Source organism: Spodoptera frugiperda, chromosome 12 (assembly GCF_023101765.2).
Source record: "Spodoptera frugiperda isolate SF20-4 chromosome 12, AGI-APGP_CSIRO_Sfru_2.0, whole genome shotgun sequence".
Taxonomy (NCBI): Eukaryota; Metazoa; Arthropoda; class Insecta; order Lepidoptera; family Noctuidae; genus Spodoptera; species Spodoptera frugiperda.
In genome coordinates this window covers 6683298-6706082 of record NC_064223.1, presented here as the reverse complement: position 1 = coordinate 6706082, position 22785 = coordinate 6683298, and the positions used below count along the sequence as shown (strand labels likewise).

Here is a 22785-nt window from a genome sequence, read left to right as displayed (position 1 = left end):
GACCTATACAGATATGTCTTAAAATGAAAAATTACCTATTCAGGGGATACCTTTAAATAGTGTGTGGGAATTAAGGATAAAACAGATGGGATGATGTTTTCTCAACAAAAGAAATTTAATAAATAGAGTACATTCTATTCAAAATGTAAATGTACAACCACATCGATATTTTATTGGTTAGATTATAAAAATTGGACCACCTGTAAGAAGTCCGCGCAGTAGTGTAACAATATTACAAACAAAAATCTCTACATAACAGAACTTACAGATATTAGTCAACTTTATTTTATACATACTATAGTACACGATTATTTAACATAATATTTCCCTAATTTTATATTTATACATTCTATGTATAGAAGATAATAATTTTTCATTTTTAATAAGTTAATAAAACTATAAAATATCTCTTCAGTTAAAAGTTAGGCATTTATAAGGCTAATGTAGGTATGGAAACAATATTTGGTGGTTTTAACGGTCTCTTTAAATACAACACGAAGTATGTACGTCTACGTAATATTATACATATAATTTATTAAAAAAGCACTTTGTACTTGGCTTTACTTTTAAATAAATAGGTATGATATTTAGAATTCTCTCCTTATAAAAATTTAACTTTGTTATCATCATTAATAAAAGTATAAAAATATAAAATGATATTAGAAAGTCAAGCATACAAGAGCAGAACAGCAGATACAACTCAGTGGGTCTAGATTTAAAATATCTATTGTAATATTCAATCAAACTTGGCATTGAATATACTTGTACAGAGTATGTACCTAGATGTTTATTGAGATTCTTATTTCGCCTTGCCAACGAGAGGTGGAGCCAGATCCACAGCGCTGTACCTACCAATAAATAATACAGGATGGTAATAGAAAAATGATTAAGATTTATAAACTTATAATACTTCCTTCTAAAAGAGGATGAAACTCATATGAGACCAAATATAATAAATCCTGCACCTGACATTATTACATGGGATAAAGAAATAATTTTACTGAATATTCAAAATGCAACATAAAGTAAATATAATAAAACTTGTTTGTGTATTGCTTTATCATGTCCAAAATATACAGCATCATTTATTCATTTTGTAACCAATGTTTATAAAACATTTTGTAAAAGAGACAATTTATTATATTGTATTGTTGATAAAATATATTTCTTGTATTTGTTACAGTATAGTCAAGGCCAAACTCTCACGACTGTCAAAAAAGCGAAAATGTACAAGATATTATAATAAAAATAAGTGCAAATGAATGAATGATACCGAATGTATAAATGTAACTCATAAGTACTTATACAATAGCTAGCATTATTAGCTGCACCAGTTAACACAAAATACACTCCATTTACAATTTCTATAACACATTTTGAAACAGTGTGCGGTAATTAGAACACCTCGCTTGCATTTTGTAAAGCTAATTGAAACATCGAGTTCAATAACAGGACTATAATTTAAACTGACTGCTATGATATACATCTATCTTTGTTGAAAACTAGATCCAGTTTCGAAACCCTTCACTTTGGAAGATCATAATAAATATCCATTAAAAGTTGACACGCGATTTGTTCATTACACATTAGTAAGGGTTTTCACAAACTAGAAGTGTTGGTGGAGTTGAGTTTGCAAAATATTAACAACACTGTGGAAACATTCAATATATACTATAAATGACATGCAACTAGATAACTACATTTCAGAATCTTTCGTGTACATCTTAACGCAATTATACACCCATCACGGGATTTATTATCTTTTTTTATTTGAATTATAAACCGAAGTAAACATTATACCTATGTTTATGGCCTACTCTAAAGCACGTCAACAATAAACTCCCTCCTTCATTGCTAACACAACAATATCTAAAATATCTAATAACGCAAATAAATAAGAAAATATTTAGCCAGACTGAATATTGGCTGCGATCGCTTGAGAGCTTTTGTAACGGGCTATTCGCAATTATTTTATTTACCCAATTGTCTCACGCTTGTATGGCCGAGTCTACGGAATGCTCTAATATTGTGGTTTGCTAATTAAACTCACTAAAACGCTTTTTGGATTTGTTCAAATGATCGTAGCCAATACTCTAGACCGACGGTGTCGAGAATTTTATAGGCTGAAACAGTTACATAATATTTTTACAAACTGAAACGGAATGTTTTATGCTATTGCAACAATTTAGTTGACAGTCAAAGCAGACATCTTGAAATGGTCATAAGCTTAATGAAAAAGGACATTACATTCCTATAGACGATGCTATTAAAGACAAACATGATAACAAAAGAAACAATAATCATGGATACAAATAAATAAATTTTGGCCTCAGTGAAAACAGGTTTTGGCATATAAAATAAAGACTCACTTTAAAACCTAACTCATGAGTATAATCCAACAATATCTAAGTCGATGGATGAATTTTACTATCCTTATTATTTATAATTTTCTTATCTCTTATATCATTTCATAAACTATGCTGCAAAATAACATTAATGCATTCCTAGCTTCATTACACTTAATTCTAACTAGATAAATCTTATTTACAATGTCTATAATATAATTGTTCAATCATTATTAAATACAACATCACCCTATAACCCTCCAAAGAAGGAATTTATCATTAATATATTTTGTCCATAACAACAATGCAGTTTCATTCGAGTTACTAAAATGAAGGCGGGCGAGAACGTCATTCTACACGAGACGTCTCTGGGAAATTGTCTTCCAGATAACTCTGTAGCGAATGCGCCTGATGTCCTAAGTGAGCAGTCAGGTCGAAACTGTTTTGATCCACGAACGCATTGTGCACATGGTGAGGCTGTTCACGGAATTGTCCAAAAGTCCACGGATCATTTAAATCGTCATTTTGTCTTTGAACACTATTTTCGAACGGAGGCAAACCGGACCACGTTTGTGGCGACGGCGTGTTGAGCATGGTGGGAATGTTGTCAACTCGCGGCGGCATCGGAGCGGGCTCCGTGTTGAACGAAGTCGCTCCCCATACTAGGGACTCGATGGCCGAGGTGGTGGCGTTAGTGATCTGATTGAATCTGTCTATACCCCAAGAGTTTGGTATCTCTGGTTGGGGCGCGCTATTATGTAGTATATCAGGTGCTTTATTTACAGTTCTTCCATATATATCTTGTTGTCTTCCAGCCATTGTGGGTCTTGTAGTAGAGCCTCTGTCTGGACTAGGTAGATGGCAATCTGGCCGCATCATAGGGCTATAGTTGCCAACTCCAGGGCTCTTCTTATTGCTATAATTCACGTCTACGCTAGGTCTGGGTGAATATGGACTATGGTGGATGCGATCTTGTCTTGACATTGGACTATGTCCCGGAGTTTTATTTGGATTGTTCCTAAGACTGTCGGTTTTCAAACCGACTCCCGGATCGGGACTAGCATGTGTGGACGGGTGGGGTGAAAATGGTGGGTGGTGTTTAGGCATAGGACTATAGTTTCCTGTATTCCAAGCACTAGATTTTTGTAAATCTGGTTTTACAATTTGACTTGTGTCTGGACTTGGTTGGGCTGAATAGGGACTAGGCTGCGAAGAATATGGGCTCGGCTGTGTTGAATAAGGACTAGGTTGCGTTGAATAAGGGCTTGGTTGAGCAGGACTTGGTTGAGCTGAATAAGGACTCCTCTGTGAAGAGAACTGACTTTCTTGGCGCGGCATAGGACTGTAATTGCCGTAATTCCAGCTAGGATTCTTCATGCTATCTTGTTTGATACTATGGGTTTCGGGACTAGGTTTATTATCGTGTGAGGTGGTCGGACTACATTGCTCTATAACTTTGCCGTGTTTTAATTTAGTGTGAGTGTCTAACCTACTTAACGGGCTGGCTTCAGACTTATGTGTGGGTGTGGTTTTAAACTGCCCTAGATTCCATGAGCTACTCTTTTGGCTTGGGTTTAGTAGGTCTGTTTGGACTTCTGGACTATTTTGTACTTGACTGTCTGGTTTGGGAACTGGACTGAAATGGGGACTTCCAAGATCTTTAATGGGATCGGACCTCGGCGTAGAAGAGGAATCGGGTCTTAATTGTGTAGCAGGACTTAGAAGCTTTGGAGTAGTACCTCTAGTTGACCGCTTTCCTTCAGGTACAGCAGCAATCATTTCTTTGCCGTATTTTTGCTCAAGTGTTTTACTGTCAGGTGAAGATATCACTGGCGTCCTTTTGGATGAATCGCGTCCTGAATGTTTCTCTGCCGTAGCAGACGGTGACTCTGACAGACTTTTTGGCTCTTGGAAGACAGGTGAAGTTACCTCCTTTGTAGAAGTCGTATCTTTTTTCACATCAGATTTATCTGAAATATCTGCGGAGTTGTCTTGGCTGACAGACTCTGACTTGGAATCTGCAGCCGACTTCTTAACGCTTTTCTTTGTCTTTGAACTCTCTTCTTCTTTTTTATTTTCTTTGGCTTTAATTTTCTCTGGATCTAAACTGTCTTTAAGGTCTTGGATTTCCTTTCCTGTATACAAGCGTTTCATGCCCCGAGGCAAAGCTCGACAAGAACTGAGATTTATAGACTCAATATGTGGACATTTTAAAAGAACTTTCTTTACGGGTTCCAAAGACACCGATGATCCACACAAGTTTAGTATTCTGAAAAAATAAACAATGAGTTAAATCGTAGTGAGGTCCCAAGGAATATAACAATCTAAGCGACTGTAGACACTAGACACATACCTCAGCTTGCTGTCAGTAGAGTCGGCCAGTGCCGACACGGCGTCGTCGAGCACCCGCGCGGCGGACGCCCACGACAGGTCCAGCTCGATCAGACTGTGAGACCACTTCTCACATATCAGCTCCAGACACGCACTGTTTTGTCGAGTCACGTTGCAACCTGCAGAAAGAACATCATTTTAAAATTTGTTACAACAACGTTTAGTATTTGTTTCATAACAGTAGTTTATTTTTTTATTTTATAATATTCAAAAGTAAGAACGCCAGGAAATCACCAGCTATAATTTTATCTTGGACAGGCAGCATTAGAAAATTTGTCGTAGGTAAAAGTCTTACCGCCAAGGAAGAGATGCTGCAGGTCCCAGGCGGGCACGCGCACGAGCCCCGAGTCGGTGAGGCGCTGCAGGCCGCGCAGGTCCAGCAGGCGCAGGCGCGTGGCGCCGCGCACCAGCCGCGCCAGCGCGTCGTCCCCGAGCCGGTACTCGCCCACGCCCACGCGCTCCGTGGCCGCCTCGCCCGCGATCGACAGCTCCTCCAGCTGCGTCCAGCCCTGGCACTCCATCTGCACACGCCACCACACTCTAACTACTGCCTCACATCTATCATTGTTAAACAGTGACTTCCTCTTAGGAGGAATTTTTATTCTTGGCACGTTTGGCAGGCAGTTAGGATACCGAAAGTTTAGTTAGTTTTAGGACATCAGTATTACCATCTTAATATAAATTTTATAACAAACCTGTTGCGAAGTGGTAGCGTTGGCCAGCACGAGCTGCGAGTTGGCAGCCCTGAACACTCGCATCTTGGGACAGCCCTTCTGCAGGGCCTCCAGTGGCACCGCGGCAGGGTGTGAGGCTGCCAGGGTACCCGAGATGTCCAGCACTTCCAAGTTGGAGCAATACGTCTGGGAATAAAAATAATAATTTGTTTGAAGTTTACCTCTTCTCAAATGTAATCGAATAATAAGTACGCCATAATGTGCCATCATACCGCTATAGACGTAAGTATCTGCGGCATAGCTATGAACTTGTTGTTGGCTAGCATGAGATGCGTGAGCCTCTCGCCGAAGTTCTCCGTGATGCGCGCCATCGAGGCAGCCGACAAGCACGAACTTGAACCGCCCGTTTCAGACTGAAACAATATGGATTATGCTATAGATAACAGAGGCATTAGCATTATAATAACATTACCTATTGTTATACACATAAATAGTTTTCAGGACGGAATAAATGCTTACTTACCCATATAATGGGAAATACTATGTATTTTTATTTTGTAGTTTCATATTCATCAATTAGTACGCATTTTGAAAGAAGTTTTAGAAAAGGAATTGAGTATTCTCATTCAGTTTATCCCACACTGTTTTAAGACAGTTTAACAATATACATAGTAGTATATTCAATTAATAAACTACATACCGTAAGCGATAAGTCAATCCTCTGCAGCTTGGGCAGGGCTTGCAATAGGTCGAAGAGTTGGTCGGAGGTAATGCGGCTCCAGCCGGCGACGCTGAGCTCCACGAGTTGAGGACAGTAGTCCGCGACGCAAGCTAGCACCCAAGATACGTTGCTCACTTTCCACTGAGCTGTAAGAACAAAGAAGAATGTCGCATTATGAAGAGATAGATAGGATAGATAATTCATATATTTGGCGCAACAAGAAACACTAAATAGGCTGCTTGGACAAAGGTTGGTCGACTAGTCGCCAGTATGAGTGCTAAGCCAAATATTACGTGTTTGATTCAATGTTAATATAAAACAAAACTTTTTCTATATTCAAGAGTAAAATATTCAAACGACATTTGCATGCATGCCAGATTAAAGGCAGATTGTATGATGGCTGAATTTAAGTTATCTCCTAAATAGTATTACATACTTTCTGTGCAAATAAATGATATTATAATTTTAAATAGATTAACCTCATTTATGAAGTTCTTCTTTACAATTATGTACTTACCAATATTTAAGTTTTGACATTGCGATAACCGGTTTTCCAGGAGCCACACTAATTTGTAGTCCGTTTTACATTTTTCTGTAGTATATTGTGCAAGGTCTACATTCTTCCATAATTCTTGTCTACAGCTTACACTGTGCCATAACTTACATACTCTACCAATTCTAGAAAGAAATATTGAATGTATTAGAATGATATTAATTTCAAGCATTTAATATACATAGGCATAGGTAGTATGTTTGAGTGTTTACCTGATCACAGAAGGCAATGTGCCCTGAGAGGCCACAACATATTCAAATATCTTTAATAGAATCTCCTTAGGCATAGAATGTCCCCAAGGACTTTGTGGTCCAGTCTCTTTACTTTCAGCTCCACTAATTCTAGTTCTTTCAGTCTTTTCACTTTTCTCTGTAATAAACGACAGTTTTGAATAAGAAGGAATTTAATTATTTTGTATTCACACAACATTTATATGGGTAATCAATCACCATTAAAACAAAACAATATTTTAAGAATCAGTTATAACAACAATTTAGTAATTTGAAAACCTAAAATAATATTTTATTATCATCATCATTATATCAGCCATCAGATATCCACTGCTGAACATAGGCCTCCCCCAAGGACTTCCAGATAGGTTGGTTGGAAGCCACCTGCGTCCAGCATATTTTATAATTATGTATAGAACATATGATATAGTTTGTATATTGAATATTGCTAGATAGTCTTATAGGTATGTAGCATAAATTAGTACAAAAATATTACAAATGAAATTGCATTAGCAAGTACCTCGCACAGGGATATCAAAAAGTCAAATACCCGTATAAATGTGACGGTAGTATACACAGGCAATGCTATCTTGTTATCTCCATGTTTATCAAATACAAATAGGCAACTAGCAGCTGAGGTAAATCGGATGCGTTACGCGAAATATGGGGTAACATGATGCCATTTGGAATTTGCTTACATTTGTTATGGTTAGGTGATAATACATAATGTGAAAGGCAACAAGTTATAGAATTTAGTATTATCATTATAGCATTTATGACATCCAAGAAACTTAGTTAAGTTTATTTTATAGTAAATATTTAGGGCTGGCCTGTGTATATTAAAGTTGTGTTATTAAGATAATGTTACTGAAAAGTTTACTTACTTTGCTTACTTTTAGAACTTGTCGGTTTCTTAGGCTTAGGAGTCTTAGGTCGCGAGTGACGCGGTTTAGGCGCTGCAACGCTCATTGCCGCAGCGGTATCGCCGCGCGACGGATCATACTCCTCACCAGAGCTCACGCTTGCTGGTGATGCCGCCCGCTTCTTTTTAGATTTCCTTTGACCAATATCAGAAACCGATGTAGGAGTTGGCGTTACCTGGAATATTATATTTTTATATAGTGTTCAAGTTAAGAAAATACTATGCTTAAATCAATAACAAAGTATGTCTGCACTAAAAAAATTAATTCTTATTAGATATTAAATAACTGATAAATATTCAGATACAAATAATGTTCTTTAATGTTTGCACACATTTTTTTTGTTGTAGTTACCTACCTACATACCTGTGATAACACTGGCAAAAACCTTGTATAGTTCAAGTCCTCATTTTAGGATCGAAAGTAATAAGATAGTACTTATATCAATAGCCTTCAAAATATCTACAATTGTGTTAGTATTGACACCAGATCATTAGTAGATATATTACATACTTTATTTCTCAGAAATTATTTGATAAGCATCAAAAATATTTAGAATTAATATCAATATTTTGACAGTTTTTTGATCATTTGGTATCAATTAGATATTTTGGAAAGTTACAATCAAATAAATTCATATTAATTAGTTGTAGTATATTTTGATAAACAATACAATCGCTGATCAACCCGTCCATTAAAAATTATAGAACATAACTGTGTATTGTATTCTCATTTAGTGGGCATGTTACTGTACTAACTGGCATACACATTATACTTGAATGTTGTGCATATCTTTAATTAATGTAAACACTAGTCTGTATCTATCTTAATATTTTTACTTTCAATGTGTTTCCATTATTGATATGCCTCAATAAAATAAATTAATAATATTCTGAAATTAGCATAATAATGGACAGTAATTTAAATTCTATCAAATTGATTTTAAGTTTTAAGGAGCAGTCTACAATAACCTACATAGACAAAGATGATTAATTAGCTTAATTGATAATATTACTAACTGAGACCACTAATGGCATCCATTTTCTTATTTGCTATCACAAACTATCAGAACAATTAGGTATCTTTAATTAATGGCCTAAAGACCAATTTCTTACACTCATACATACAATCTTGAAATCTTTGTTGCTTAGAATCTGAATAGATTGTTATGTATGCCAATTTAATCACCAACCTTCCCATTACATTTAAATACATACATATTTAACCTAAATCCATTATCAATCTTCCTGTTTTATTTCATGAACAAGGTATACATAATCAAAACTGGAAACAGTTATTGTAAATAATAGGTATAAGGATAATAAGTAAGGCCTTGGAGTGTTCACAGCTGCAAGTCAAGGTCAAATCCTCCATTTAGTATGACAATATTTGCAGCATAATACCTACTGTTTGAGCCTTTGATTGTGTAAGCTCTGCATAGCAAATTGAGTAACATTATCATACTTGAACATAATAATATGATTTACAAATAATAAAATTAAAAGGAGTAACTATCTCAAAAATTTATGAATATCTAGCTATCATTGGATATCCAGTTTCTAGATAAGAAATGTAAAATAAAATATTATTAGGACCAGTTTTACAAGTCCTTGCCATTTAGTTCCTATTAAACCAATTAATAATACTACTTTACCTAATAATTAAGTTCTATTTATAAATTATCTGGTGACTAGATGAAAAAAAAAACGAATAATTAAGTTAATTATTGCAAATATTATTTTATTTAGTTGTGTGGTTTACCAACTAAATAGTGGGTTATCCCACTTTCTACTTTATTATAGTATAAATAAATAAATAAAATTGTAGTTTGTTACTGGTAATAATTGAATTATCGTCACATTCTAATTGTCTCTACTTATTGGAAGTAAAGTTTCATATTTTTGTTATTATTATAGTAAAACTAGTACAGCAATAGTATGCAACAATTTAACATCTTAAACTGAGTTCAAGATCTTTCACCTTGGGGAAATTTTTTGTAAATTAAGTTGAAAGTAACCATGAGAATGCTAATTAAGTATAACTACTCATTATCCTGTTATTTATTGTCTACTTTGACTCATTTATGTGGATTATCAATATTTATTGCAATTGATCCAATATTTTTTAAGCTTTTAAGTAATAATAAATTAGTAATAGCAAATTAGTATTAGAAAATAAAATGACAATGTGAATCTAACTCAAACATATTTAAATCTAAGATATACCTAGGTCATATCAGAAAGTAAAGAACCACATTACCACCCAAAAACTGATAATAATAAGTACTCTGTAGGTAATTGAATCCTCTAGTAATCAAAGATTTCAAAAGCATCAATAACAAAGTACATATATTCCAGCTGTTTATGTTTACAATTATTGTATTCAATGAAAGAAAATAATCAAATACTTCCATCCAGACATTTTTATCAGTACCTAACTACCTAAATACAAATAAATATATAACTAATCATAAAAAAACTTCAATTTAACCACAACCTTCAATAAATGAAATTCAAGATTAGAATTTTAAAATAATATAAAAAATGCCAGCGAGTATTTGTATGTATTTACAAATATTTGCTGAACCAGTCTATACAAGTTAGGTGCAACAATGAAAACAAGTTACAATTCAGAATGGAAAGTGAAGCTCACTGATTTGCACTTTACTTACTCTTACATTCAGTGCATTGTGAGCAAATGTAACAGTTTATGTAGCTATTGATTGTGCAGATTGCAACAATGATTAGACTTGTAACAAGTTTAAATTGTCTAAAGAAATTATGAAGATTTTGCCAAATATGTCTCACTAAAATGACAATATACCTAAATCATCTGTTAATTATTAATGCCTAAACGTTTTCAGTGTCATTATCATGCAAAAATAATATCAATATTAAACAGTTACAGCAGTCTCGGAGCGTAAGATGTATAAATGAACAAAACAATTACTTACAGTTTCATGAACACTTGTTCTCCTAATCTTAATCTTCATAGAGTTAGTATCCACTATCTGGCTTCGATATGTGGGTGTGCACTCAGACTTCTTTGATTTCTTTTTACCCCGCGAACTGCGAATGTCCAACATAGACCTTGGTTTGCCACTACATGGTATAATTGCATGAATTTTACGCTCTTTAGAGTCCTTTTTACTCTTTTTAGTTGATAATTGACTAAGTTCGTGACTGTACGGTTTACCACTCTGCCGCTGCATTGTTACTGGTAACTTTGAGTTGTGTTTGAGCTGTTCATCCTCTGAACTTTCACTATCCTCTACTTCCTCCTCCTCTTCCACTTCCTCTTCTTCTTCTTCCTCCTCCTCTTCCTCTTCAGCTTCTTCATTGTCGTCATCATCTTCCGCACACTCACTACTACTAACTAAATTCAAGTTTTTACCACCTTTCACTTGTGACACAACACTATGTTTAGAATGTGTTCTATAGGATGAATCTTTTGGTGAGTCTTTTCTCCTTTTACTTTTAGGAGGCAGACAACCATTCACAGTTGAGGATTGAGAACTCTGTCGGGAGTGGTGCTTGTGCTTCCTGTGTCGTGGCCGCGTAGGACACGGTAGTGCCCCATTAGCCACTTGCGCCTTATGACTGGCAATTTCGTCTATACTTTGCTCGAAATCAGTCTCCAGCTTTACGCCAGAGGCTGACTCGACGTCTTCTTGGTCGGAGTCCGCACCAGAGCCATCGGTCGCCAGCTTTGGTAGGCGAACCTCCGGGAAGAGGTCCTTGCGGACGGTGAGCCTTGCGGCCTCGTAACCGCCGTTCACGGGACTTGATCGATCAGACATACCGCCCGCCTCCCGCCGCCCTCGCGTACCACTTCTACAAACCACTCACCTGTCCGTGAGGTAAACAATCAGTTTGACACATCACATTTTCACTTTGTGACCAAGCAATTCACCGATCGTTAGGCGATGGCATGAAAAGGTAAATGATTGTCGATAATCAATGTGCGAAACATTATAATAATTTCAGTTTACACTTCTTGTGAGTCCCAAACATCTTTTTTTCTTCACATATTCGCATTTTAGGTCATCCATGTTCATGTAACGTTGTGATTGCGAAAAACAAAGTACAGATCATTTTCGCGGACACTTGTACTTGAATATTTGGTGATGACACGTAAAATGTATGATTTTTGAAAGTATGAACATAATACACACTTATTTTTAATTATTTTCGTTCACTACGAGTTGATGAAAACTGTTGACCTTGTTTAGAAGCTTATTATGTTTCAAATTTTAATCAACAGATGCAGACATTGTCACAAAAAAAGTTGTACTTGTTTAAACGCACTAACCTTGTACTGACGTTAACTTCACAATGTTAAAAATTAAATAAGTAATAATATTCTATGAAATTAATATTAAATTACTATAATATTTTTTTATACTCTACGTGGTTTAAATATGTATTATATAAAATAAGTTACTTCACAAAATCACGGTTTTCGTTAAGTGAAGATGCATGTTATTACCTCTTTACAAGCATAGTAGCTAATGTCAAATGGGTTGTGTTTTCTATTTTGTTACCAGATATTGTACCACAAAATACAGAGATGGCAGCACTTGTTAAATTTACAGAAATTCAATACCAATACGCAAAGATTTTGTTGTTTTTTAACGTTGCTTCTCTTTCTCTCTAATGTTCTATGATTTAGTCCGTAGTAGAAATTAGTAACATTTATTGTACCTAAAATGTTATTTAGTGACATTGCTTATTATTCATTGAAAAACACGAAATGTTAAAGTGTGGGCGATGTGTGACGACGTGTGTGTTCAATGTATTGTGTGTGACGTTCAATAGTGATAATGATAACCTACACGGTCTTTCTGTAGCAGAGTACATAACGGGTGAGTCATATTTATATTTATTACATTTGCTGTATATACATATCGATGATCTCATACATAAAATTGTGATACTGGCTTACACTTCATTGCTATGCCTAATATGTTTCGTCAACAATGTTATAAGCTACCACTTAAATACTACCTGATCATTTGCAATAAGTACATAAGTGTTTATGTTTTTTTTTTATTTCTGCATAAAGTTAATTAATGATTTTAATTAAGTAAATAAATTGAGATACATACATTTAGATTAAACACTAGTACCTACATTATTTTTGTTGTATAATAAAAATACGAATACCTACATGGAATCTACTAACCATTTACCTATTTTATTTTTATGTACCTACTTACTACTAATTAAACTTATTGTGGTTGTGATTGTGATGAAACTATATAATTTTAGGTGCTCTATGAATGCAGGGTGCTTTTTTTATCTGTACATAATAATATTGTTAATACCGAAATTATTATTAGGTAGTTAGGTACTTAGCTAGGCAGGCATATATCTACGTTAATATTGACCTGAGTGCTAGTCATTTACAATTTAGGTAACCCTGGGTAATGCTAAAGTAACTAGGTATTACCTATTCGAAGTATGATATAGGTATATCAATGGATATCATATTTATATCCGATATACTTATATCCAATGATTTTTTGGGATATCCTAGGTAACCTATATCAATTTTTTCAGGCAAGATTTTGTTTTGGTTTCATAATTTGTCTGATTATAGGTAAGTACGTACCTCTTTAAATAAACCATTTGAAACATTTTAGCTTTTATAAACAATATTATAAAAAAAAACGACGTTCATACCAAATGGATATACTGAGTGATTTATTTGTTTCACAATCATGTATGGGGTTATAGGACAGATCATTTCTAAAATGTTTATCGAACAAACGGACAGGCGAAAATGAATAGTTAGTTTATAAAACATTTAAATTCTAGTGTATAATTTCAAAATCACCTACGCGGCTACTGAAAAACTGAAAAAACATAAACGAATCGCGCTTGACGTATTTTTTTCTTAATTATCTTATTTTATGAGTTTATTTTCTAGTTCTAATCATCAATTAAACAATAGTTAATACTGTTATTTTAGATACAGTAATCCCAAAGTAGTAGTCCGACTTTTTTAAAGTTTGACTCAAAAATATGTTTCTGCAACATAAACAATTCTTTGACACTTGTTGTGCACATTTTGGTTGTACACAAAATCTCTTTCTCTGTCCCTATGTCCCATTTAACGCTTAAATCTTTTAAACTACACAACTGATTTTGATGCGGTTTTTAATAGAACGTTTATATGTATAATACATGCATAATATATCACCATTGCACCCATACGAAGCTGAGGCGGGTCGCTAATAGTTAAATTATATATTTTTAACATTCTAAGGGAATTGATAACGATTCGTGTTGAAGCTATGGAGGATTTAATTAATAGTAAACTTGCAAGTTGAATTTAATTATTTTACTACCTTATTCCATTGTTTGTCTAATATCCTTGGCAATAGTCCAGGTATGTTGAAGTTCTATACCTCATAGGAAAGCTTAGAAAATGTAAATGATTTTTGTAAAATTTACAAGTCATCACATCAGCCATAGGACGAACGTCCACTGCTGAACATAGGCCTCCCCCAATGACTACCAGATACCGTTGGAAGCGACCTGCATCCAGCGGCTCCCTGCTACATTAATCAGGTCGTCTGTCAACCTTGTGGGTGGAAATCCTACGCTGCGTTTGCCGATACGCGGCCTCCACTCGAGAACCTTTCTGCCCCAGCGGCCGTCAGTTCTCCGCGCTATCGCTACCACTTCAGCTTAGCTTCGTTTGCGGATCTCCTCGTTTTTTATTCGATGTCACAAAGAAACTCTGAGAATAGCCCTTTCCGTAACGTGCCGATTGACCTTGAGCTACTTTATAAGGCTCACAGTGAGAGACCACGTTTCAGTGCCATAGATCGGCGCTGGTAACACACGTTGATTATAGTTGTTTAGACGAAAAGATGTTGCCTGGTTTCCCGAACGCAGCCCACCCAACTTAGATTCGTTGAGCGATATCCTTGTCGACATTGGACCTACCCAGCTAGTTCACCTGCCCCAGGGTAGAGCTCCCAACTGATATCGGGTAGGGCATAACATGGGCGTTCGACATGACTTTCGCCTTGTCCATGTTCATTCGAAGTCCTACCTGTTGAGAAACTCTACAGTGATCATCGAACACTGTGCTCAGATCTTCCAGTGATTCTGCCATGATCACAATGTCGTTTGCAAACCGGAGGTGAGTGATGTATTCGCCGTTGATGTTGATGCCAGATTCTTTCCATTCTAAAAATTTGAAGGCGTCTTCCAATGCTGCGGTAAACAGCTTTGATGGTATGACGTCTCCTTGCTTTACACCTCGCTGTAGAGGAATATCCTTCGTGTAACGGTTCTGTAGTCGGACTGACATAGTGGCGTTTCTCTCTCTTTAAAACCCCGTTGTACCGCTAGTCAATATGGCACCGCTGGAGAGACCTTAACAGTGCCCAAGTCTCCGGGGAATAGGAAGGGAGGTTGGAAGTCAACGAACCTACGTGCGAGACGTGTGCACGAGAAGTGTCATAGTATTTTTTTTTTTTTGTTAGAGAAACTTATTTTTGCGTCAAACTTGAAAATAAAAATCCTATAACGCGAATTACTGTGTAAAAAATAATAATGTAAGATAATTAAAATATAGAGAAATATAAATACATAATACTGATTCCAAAACAACACACTTAGACTCATCTTTAACATCCCTTTGTACGTCAGTATTATTTAGGATCATCTACTTTGACTGTCCTCGTCACTTACTTTAAGCCGGGTCCAGACGAGTGTAACGTGTAATGTAATCCACCGTGTAATGTAACACGAATTCTTCAGCGCGAGTGTTACATGTAATGCTCGTACTGCCGTCCACACGTAGAATTCGTGTTACATTACACGGTGGATTACATTACACGTTACACTCGTCTGGACCCGGCTTTACTCGTACCTTCCCGATTGAAATCGAGTATAGGAAGGTCTAGGTATAGGTAGGTTAAAGTAAAATATCGACGGTATGATACTGAATGAGTCGAGGACAATCAACCGCTACCGCCGCCAGTGAAGACTGCCTTATTTGAGTGTGGAAAATCACCCAATGACTTCTCACGTCTTAAATGAGGCGACTGGGAGTTTCAGAATAATAACCATCCCGTACTTACTCTTGCTTTTCGAGCTGCAGCCCCGGTAACCCTAGCGGTAGACCGCAGACTGCCGTATTATTGTCAAACATAATACAAAATACCCAAATATGTAGGAATGTAAGTAAAGGAAAATCGTGAAATTACATGTAAACCTACTTCGTAATAATATTATATAGCTCATTTCATTACAACTTGGTGAACAATATTGTTGTCAGTGGTCCTGTGACGGAGCAGGCTAATATTGATTTCCATATTTACCTAGTTTGGGTATTTGTTTTATAAGTATAAAACAAATACCAATAATCATTTCGTAATTATAGAAAAGTTCAACTCTCTCTAATCTCTCTAACAAACAAAATCCTGTATAAGTGCAGTTTATAAATTGATGAGTTCCTCTCATAACAAAGTGCACATTCTGCGATGATGCCAAATAATTACGTTGTTTTATTACACAGCATTTTAAAATTAGAAAGATGTTAACAACTGTCTCACAATTAACGCAAGGTTTTTGTTTGTTTCAGATCATCTATGTGTTCTGGATGTAGCTTTGCAGTCATCGTTATAGACGGAGTATAGTTTATATCTGAAACCCCACACGATAGTGTCGTATTGAATAGCAACCTCAAGCGATCAGGTGTCAGACAGCAGGTTGTTAGGGTTGTGTTTGTACTTTGTGATGTCAGTGTGGTAGTGGCGGTGTGGTGGGTGGTGGTGAGGTGACGGGGCGAGGTGGCGAGGTGGCGCGACTCGCAAGTGATGCCCATCGCGGTGATGCAGAGGCATGGTAGACGCGGCTGCGGAGCGCCGGGCCGCCGCCGCCGCCGCGCGCTGCGATGCTACCTCCAGCCTCACCAAGTGAGTATCTTCATATTATTTACTCTTCATTACCTTTTCAAATAACTTTGTAAATGTCTCGCTTTGAATTAAAGTACTTATGTTGGCAGCAAAACTACTTTTTAGCGGAATGTAAATTGAGATCTTCTGTTTGATCGACTTCTATTTCTTCATTCTACAGCATAAGAATACTTTTCGTGTGACGACCTACTACAATGAGAAATTTTGATTTTTGCATATCCTATCATTCCTTTATAAGCATTCCTTTTGAGAGCAAAAGATCCTCTGTTACCATAATCATAGTATGTATTAAGTTACTATGAAGAAATTGATTACAGAAATCTTTGGATCTAGATAGATTTTATACATTTGGTTATTAAAATCGATTTTTGGCAGTAAAAGAGTCATGTAATTTTTCACTTGTTCATATGATATGACTACTACTTATGTCCTCTATTTACGTAGTTTACCCATAAACGCTCCATTACCAAAAAAAGTAGCATCATTTGTCCAACAAACGAAATATCCTTGGCAGTAAAATAAGAGTTTAATTGATTGATTGCTATTCAGTTCGAATGTCAAGCCATCATTATTGACCGTTGGCATCTCGCCGCTGACCCCGATGCTCTGCGATCATTTTATTGAGCTCTCATTATTGGCAATGTCTGTCAATAACTAGATCTTTGCTATATTTATATTTTCTTATAGTACGTTGCTAACGATGTTTACTCCAAGTCTAAATAAATATACCTGTAATGGTATAAGCATCATATCGCGTCATGGAATTGTTTTTCTAAGCAAGGTTTTCTCTAGCTAACATACGTTTAGAATTTAGTGGTGCTGGTGACACTGTATACCCGTGTATCTTAGGTACCTTGCGGGCCGTTGGCTGTTGTTTGCATCGTATTGTTAGTGCAACAAATTGTTTGATTGGGTGTAAGCCGAGCCGGGCACGCAATACGAGTGGTTGGTTAATGAGAGCACCGATACGTCTCGTCAAGTCGTCACGGCGGCAGCGCGTTATCAGGGCCGTGGGCGACTATGTGTGCCATATTGACTACGTTGCGATTTGCGAATGTGTGCGTCCATAGTAGCGCTTCCAGGAAACGCGAGTATGTTTCTCGGAACCGATTCACTGTCGCGCGCGTTTTCAGCAATGAATGGCTTAGCTAAACGTCTTCACAAACATTTCAGTTTACAAAAATACTAAACATAAATGCAACGCTATCTTATCACTCTACTTAGCCTCATTCGTTTATTGTTACTGCAGAGAGAGAGACCATTGGTGGTGTATATTTATTTCGCTTGGTATGTCGTGTCGTCGTATCTTTTGTATGGAGTGAAACAAAGGCTTTAACAGTTTTATTGACACTAAATTCTAAAGTGGTAATTATTTTCAGAGGGAATCTTTCTGATTCTACAAGTCAAAAGTTCTAATATTGGTGAATTAAGAGGTCTCTAATGTATGTATACTAAAATTTTATACTCCTTGGTAAAAAATATGGAGTGATATAAAAATAAAGATAGTTATAAAAAATAAGTATGTTATTGAATAAAAATTATCAAAAATTCTACAACAGAAGCTAGAAAAGAACATCACGTAGGTAAGTAGTCAAGAAGGATATCGATTGGCGTTTTATGTACCTACCTACTTAATGTATATCAAAAACCGATTAGATTTCGAGATTAATATGTTGTTTTGGTGTATGTTTTTATTTACTGGTCAGTACTTAAATTAAAGACTGATATTTATATGACTGGATATATGAATGGATCAACCTGTACTTATGAATTTGTTGAGGTAGAGACGTAGACGCAATAGGTACTTATTAGTTACCACAAGCGAGTGAGTAGCCGTAAGAGACGATTCCATAATTAATTATTACAATTAAGAAAATTATTCATGATTCAGTCAAAAACTTAGAACCAAAAAAAGGTTGGTAACTCGCGCAAAGACTTGGAAGATGAGAGAAAATTGATCAAAATAAATCAGATGTTTTGAAACTATTCGTCCTAGGGAGGCCCTTAAGAATTTTACGGGTTCATACAACAATGATTTGTCAAAACTATTTGAAAATTTGAAAACAAGTCATATCATAACTACCAGACGGACTAAGTTACAACCATTTCAGTAAACATGATCTTTTGTCATAGACGGAAAGATCTTCTTTCCCAACGTCTCATGTTCGAATGAGGATTTCACATACGATGATAAAACACGTCTATGTGTAACTTTCCACTAGGAATCGTTATTTGCATGGAGTTGCAATGACACTAATCTTTTTGGAGGATAACCTTATCATTCTTCCGTACCAACTAAACTCCAAGACCCTTTTGTCCTAGGGGTCCACATACATGAACGACTTCTTGGATCCTGCAACAATTAATCACAAGCCATGATTGAAGGAATAGAAATGACACAGAAGACTGTACACTGCTAGTAGCTATTAGCCGTTGTAGTTCGAGTCTATCCTTCTAGTTATATAAAGCGGTAAATTATGTACACAGTACTTAATTAGTGGAGTTAATAACAATCTGCGATATACAGTATGGAGACCACTTACACGACTTAAATGAAACTACAAGTAGAACTCATCCACAGAAGCATAACAACAAAATATTTTAACGTATGTGTGAACTTATAGCTGCATATTCCTTGACCAGAGAAAAGCTGTAATGTTGTAGAATATTTTAACGTATGTGTGAACTTATAGCTGCATATTCCTTGACCAGAGAAAAGCTGTAATGTTGTAGGTCATCTAAGAATTTTACGGACATGCGGCGCGGCTGTTGCAATGCCGTATTTGCCAAGAGTGTTTAAATGAGCTCAAACAGAAAAATGCATTTTTGTAGACCGTCCATAATCTGCGTACTTGAGATGTCTGCCTTTCTTAAATGATCTTAATTCGTGAATGGCTGAATAGATTTTGGTTAAGTTTTCTTTGTCATAGTCTTTGTTTGCTTCATGCAAGAAAATTTGTTCAGTCATTTGAATATCATCAGTTCTTTCTGGTTGATGAAAGGATATAAACTGTCATAGGTCTGAATGATTTGATATTTAGGTACATCTATAATATAAAATTAAGTCGGGTTTTCCTTCCTGCCGCTATAACTCCAGAACGCACGAACCGATTTCCACGGTTTTGCATTGGAAAGGCGACGTATTTTTTTTGGAATTATTAATAGATTCTTAGGTACTTTAACATTGAGTTTATTTTATTACTTTTTACTTTTTAAAGGGAAATTACTTAAGTTGTTGTGACGGGGATTTTAATTTTTTTATTTAATTTTTAAAATATTGACTGTCATTATGTCCAAAGTATTTTAATGTTTTCAGTATTAGTTCTGTTGATCTGGTCCACAGAATTATTAAAAAATATTTATTATATCTATGGTCTGGCGCCATGATCTACAATTCTGCATGTAGTTATTTATTTAGTATATACTGACTAATATTTCAAAGTAATTTATTATAGGTTTGTACTGAATTATGCATATTATATTATCCAATCGTACATTATCTGCAAATAACTATACACTATTAATTTCCAATTTATTCTAAACAATGTTTGTAATAAATGGGAAATTAATTATGTGATGTTTTGAATACCGCAGTGATTTATATTCTCTTACTGAATATTGTTATATTAATAAATTAATATGTTACGTTAGCAAACAAACAGGCATTGTATTTATATTTATGACATTTTGTTATTGTATTCTCAATATATCAATGACAAAATAAATAGATACATGTGTGGAATTATAGAAATTCCCTATTGAATGGTGTCATCGTTTATTAACTTATATGTACGTACAGACTGAAGACATTGTACCTTCGCTTGACCTCCCTCGTCTGTCTGACCGATCGTGTCAGATGTTCATCCCATTGGATAATGATGGAGATGGAACAGAAAATGCTTATATGTTTAGCATACAGACTATACACACACACATACATTTAATACTTATCTCTTGCGTAGCCAGCTTAGAAGAGTGAGTTAAAACCTGTCTCATGTCCTCTGATGCTGCAGGTTGTCCATGGGCACTGATCGCTCACCATAGTCACCATCATATGATCCGTCAGCTCGTTAGCACCCCTATCCAATGAGAGTATAAGATTTATTTATGAATTACACGAAAGCTGCTTTAGGGGTCGTCATATTCAGGCTTGTCCGTCAGTACTTTATTACTGCTGCGTCAGACGTTCGGGAACTATACGTACAACCACAAGTGAATATTTTTGTAAGGTTATAAAGTGTGAGTATTAGCTATTACGACAAAATAATCTATGTATATATTGTGAATATTACTTCTATAAAGGTAAGAATTTTTAATAAGTATCAACCGTTTCTACTGTCATTGTATGTTTGATGTAGCGATGAAAACTTTTTCCTACAATTACCATTATTTTCAAACGCAATTTGAAACCATATTTAGAAGTATTTCAGTAAATAAATATTTAAAACGGTAAATCTTCCTTGTACGATCCATAGGTTTGGTCTAATTTATACAGAAAATCACAGAAAAGGAAGTTTTTTAACCGATTTCATTTATAAACAGGCTCTAGTACGTTTTTCTGTCGAATCAATTAACTATATGACCAGAATAAAAGCCTAATAATGTGTTATATGATTGTAAGTAGTTAGACATTGCAAATCATATTACTTAGAATGCTGAAACCACCTGCCCTGTAGTTGCATTTAAAGGACTTCCATCTGAACTCGGAAATGGATTGTCTTTGTTGGGCAAGCTGCCTTGTTCTGTGCCGTTGCTGAATGCCGACCGCTTCGCTCGCTAATTCGGTCGGTGACGAGGCGAGGGGCCGCGGTCGGTAGCGGGGCGGGGACTATTTTCGTCTGGCGGCCACGTTTGGAAAAGGCGCGGTGACGTCACGATCCTCCATAGCGATGATGCCATCAGGCGCCCGCGACACGCACTGCTCGACTTGCCAAAATACAGCAGCAAGCTCCACGCGATGTGCTGCGATCAACTTTATTTTGGTCATTGTCCGACAACGGATGTCGTGTTAGCTGTGCCATTAGTCTTCGGGCAATGCATCTGCATTTTGAGTGATTGTTGTTTGCTCAAATAATGCAAAAATGTGGGTGTCTTCAATGTCGATATGCCATTTGAATTATAAATAAATATAAATAAATAAATAAATATAAATAAATAATCCTTTATTTCATTATTTCACAAAATAATTTACATGAAACAGCCACAAATAAGTATTAATCAATAATTATGCTAGTGCACTAGGAATAACTTAATAAGTAACTTACCAATATTTAGGAACTATAGGAAAATTTACTTTTTAACCTAGACTTATGTATATTTAGCGACTTGCCCGAGCTAGGTTTATAAAAACCTGTGTTTCGGGTCATCACTTACAAGACTATCAATTTAGGTGCATGTGTACAGAAATAGAATAACAACTTACAAACTAATCTTACATTCATACTAAAACTTCCAATAGTTTTTCTGTGTCTGCGTAATCAAGATTTAGTAGATACTCTGATAACAATGTACTACATTTATAATAATTTACACTATATATATTTAGTATCTTGTTGACCTTGTTGTACAAAAATGGTCCTAAAAATACGTAAAATCTATGTGCAAATGCATGTCTTGTCTGTGGTTCAAAGCAAACCAAATCTTTCCTCCTCCTGGTTTGGGATACTGGGTCGAAAGGAAGCTCAGAGTGCTGATAAAGTATGGTTTGCAATATAAATAGTTGGCGCACTGTTAGTATTTTACATGCAGTGTATAGTTGGTGTGTGGGAAACCTAAAAGGGCGGAAGGTAGCAACCTTTAGAATTGCTCTTTGAGCGCGTTCCAGAGGAAGCAAGATAGACTTTGCAGTTCCACCCCATGATGTAATACAATAGGTGAGAACAGATTGACACAGAGCCAAATAAACCTGTTTAATTAACTTATAGTCGGCTATGTGGCGTAGGTTCTTAAAAATGTACATTAATTTACGCATTATTAAGAATAAATATTTTATAACTTTTTTTTTAAATACATA

General features: G+C 35.8%; 2 protein-coding genes across 5 annotated transcripts in view; one reads left to right on the top strand and one right to left on the bottom strand.

Moving 5' to 3' along the window:
• Positions 1 to 91: 91 nt before the first annotated feature.
• On the bottom strand, positions 92 to 12167 carry LOC118262567 (uncharacterized). The gene is made up of 10 exons (XM_050697607.1): positions 10788 to 12167; positions 7799 to 8012; positions 6897 to 7053; positions 6649 to 6809; positions 6111 to 6277; positions 5683 to 5823; positions 5432 to 5596; positions 5032 to 5257; positions 4699 to 4855; positions 92 to 4614 (listed from the first exon to the last, which is right to left on the bottom strand). The coding sequence occupies exons 1-10, from the start codon at positions 11631 to 11633 to the stop codon at positions 2694 to 2696; spliced, it is 4155 nt and encodes a 1384-aa protein (XP_050553564.1). The 5' UTR covers positions 11634 to 12167; the 3' UTR covers positions 92 to 2693.
• A 243-nt stretch (positions 12168 to 12410) lies between these two features.
• Positions 12411 to 22785, top strand: part of LOC118262565 (uncharacterized) — a 49422-nt gene continuing 39047 nt past the window's right edge. Inside the window, exons 1-2 of one of the 4 annotated variants that reach the window (XM_050697624.1) lie at positions 12411 to 12698; positions 16439 to 16565. Coding sequence is in view for 2 of the 4 variants with exons in the window: in XM_050697623.1 (XP_050553580.1) it covers positions 16699 to 16772 (74 nt within the window). In the remaining 2 variants the exon portion in view is untranslated. Of the gene's footprint in view, positions 12699 to 16438; positions 16773 to 22785 lie in introns of those variants that run through there. The other 3 variants (XM_050697623.1, XM_050697621.1, XM_050697615.1) reach the window with 3 other exon arrangements.